Source organism: Myzus persicae, unplaced genomic scaffold, assembly GCF_001856785.1.
Source record: "Myzus persicae strain clone G006 unplaced genomic scaffold, MPER_G0061.0, whole genome shotgun sequence".
Lineage (NCBI taxonomy): Eukaryota > Metazoa > Arthropoda > Insecta > Hemiptera > Aphididae > Myzus > Myzus persicae.
Genome location: NW_019101320.1, coordinates 1,380 through 3,356, shown reverse-complemented (window position 1 = coordinate 3,356; position 1,977 = coordinate 1,380). Strand labels below are relative to the sequence as shown.

At 28.4% G+C, this 1,977-nt stretch overlaps 1 protein-coding gene across 1 annotated transcript; it reads right to left on the bottom strand.

Annotated features, from left to right (window-relative positions):
* Positions 1–308: 308 nt before the first annotated feature.
* Positions 309–1,552, bottom strand: LOC111028639. Its single transcript, XM_022307369.1, has 2 exons — positions 1,253–1,552; positions 309–1,182 (listed from the first exon to the last, which is right to left on the bottom strand). The coding sequence occupies exons 1-2, from the start codon at positions 1,489–1,491 to the stop codon at positions 1,053–1,055; spliced, it is 369 nt and encodes a 122-aa protein (XP_022163061.1). The 5' UTR covers positions 1,492–1,552; the 3' UTR covers positions 309–1,052.
* Positions 1,553–1,977: the final 425 nt, after the last annotated feature.

Sequence of the window (1,977 nt, the reverse complement as noted above, 5' to 3'; positions counted from 1 at the left end):
TAGTTTTTTTTTTTATTTTAAAAGTCAACAATTACATGACTAAACTATTAATAATTCACCAAAGTTATATTTTATTTTATAATATTATGTTATGTTTTTATTTAAATTTTAATATAAAAGTTATGTTTTTATTTAAATTTAAAAGTCAAAGTTATATTTGATTTTATTTAATGATATTATGTTGTGTTTTTTTATTATTTAAAAGTCAAAATTTATGTTATAAGTGGTCTAACAAATCAAAAATTATGTTCCAAAATTATTATGTTAACAAAGTTATATTTTATTTTATTTTAAAGTAACTGTATAAGTTTTGTAACAATAAAATATATATATATATATATATGTATGTTACATTTGTCCCTGTTGCTGTTACAATTGTCCCTGTATAAGGTACAGTTGTAACATTTTTTTTTTTTTATGTTTATAATTACTCAACAAACTGTGGAAATAGATGTTCAATACATACATATTATTAAAGACAACAACTTACTTTACTAATTGAAAGTGTAAATGGTCCAAACAATTTTGAATTTTGGCTGAAATAAATAATTTCATAAAAACTGTTACAATTGTACCCGGTCGCCCCTACTCAATTAATGCAAAGCAAAGTTCAATTACATTGTATATAAATGATGAATATATTACATTATCACACATAGATTTCTGTAGATTACAGAAAACAATTACAACACTGCATTGACCTGTATATAGCAGAAAAACAGAAACGACTACAGAGTTTTCAAGCAACATTTGATACTGCTTACGAACTGATCAAAAATTATGTACGTGGTCTGCCAATCAGCTGCCAGAGGAACGAATTCACAAACCAGTATATTCAAAACTATGATTTCAATTATTATTCCCATTTACAAAACGATGACACATCATTTTTGTATGAAATATTGCAATACCATTTCAATTCAATGTCAGAGCTTATATTACAGGATTTATTAATATGAATACAAATTTATATATATATATTGTTTATTGATTAAACAAAGTTTATTTTTTTATATACATAACAATCAAACTACTATTTTGCTTTTTATTTTTCAGCGATCTGGATCCTGCAGCATTGTATCGAATACAGCCTGCATAGTCTGATTCAGACTACTATTCAATGACTGGTCTTTTGATTTATCGCTCTTGAAGATCTTCACTGATGCTTTCGAATGACGCCATCTATTAACATACAATAGTAAAAATAGAATCATACTGTTAACCAGATACAAAAGGTGTTTCCAGTATTTACCTATCCTTAAGTGCGACATTTACAATGTTCGAGCTTTTATAGTGAGTCAACACCCAGTAATCGGTCGGCTTGCCCTCAAAAGTAGTTTTAGTGGTGATAAGCTCATCACCTTGACGGAAAGTTAAGGAATTTGTTACTTCTTCCTCATAATCTTCTAATCTAAAAAGATCACCAACGTTATCCCTATATGAACCTAAGAAACCTAAGAAAAAACAGATGAAAATGGTAAGATAAAACATTTTTATAATGATACCATAATTATTTATTTATTCTTTTTTATAATTTTTTTTATAGGCTACATCATCATAATCATATAGGGATAACGTTGGTGATCTTTTTAGATTAGAAGATTATGAGGAAGAAGTGACAAATTCGCTAACTTTCCGTCAAGGTGACGGGCTTATCACTAACAAAACTACTTTTGAGGGCAAGCCAACTGATTACTGGGGCTTGACTCATTATAAAAGTTCAAATATTGTGAATGTTGCACTTAAGGATAGGTAAATACTGGAAACACCTTTTGTATCTGGTTAACAGTATGATTCTATTTTTACTATTGTATGTTAATAGATGGCGTCATTCGAAAGCATCAGTGAAGATCTTCACGAGCGATAAATCAAAAGACCAGTCATTGAATAGTAGTCTGAATCAGACTATGCAGGCTGTATTCGATACAATGCTGCAGGATCCAGATCGCTGAACAATAAAAAGCAAAATAGTAGTTT

Excerpts from the sequence above, each read along its gene's own strand:
- LOC111028639 (XM_022307369.1), bottom strand. The coding sequence starts at position 1,491 with ATGTTTTATCTTACCATTTTCATCTGTTTTTTCTTAGGTTTCTTAGGT. Across the intron at positions 1,183-1,252 it reads AATGTCGCACTTAAGGATAG|ATGGCGTCATTCGAAAGCAT; the intron begins GTAAATACTGGA and ends GTATGTTAATAG.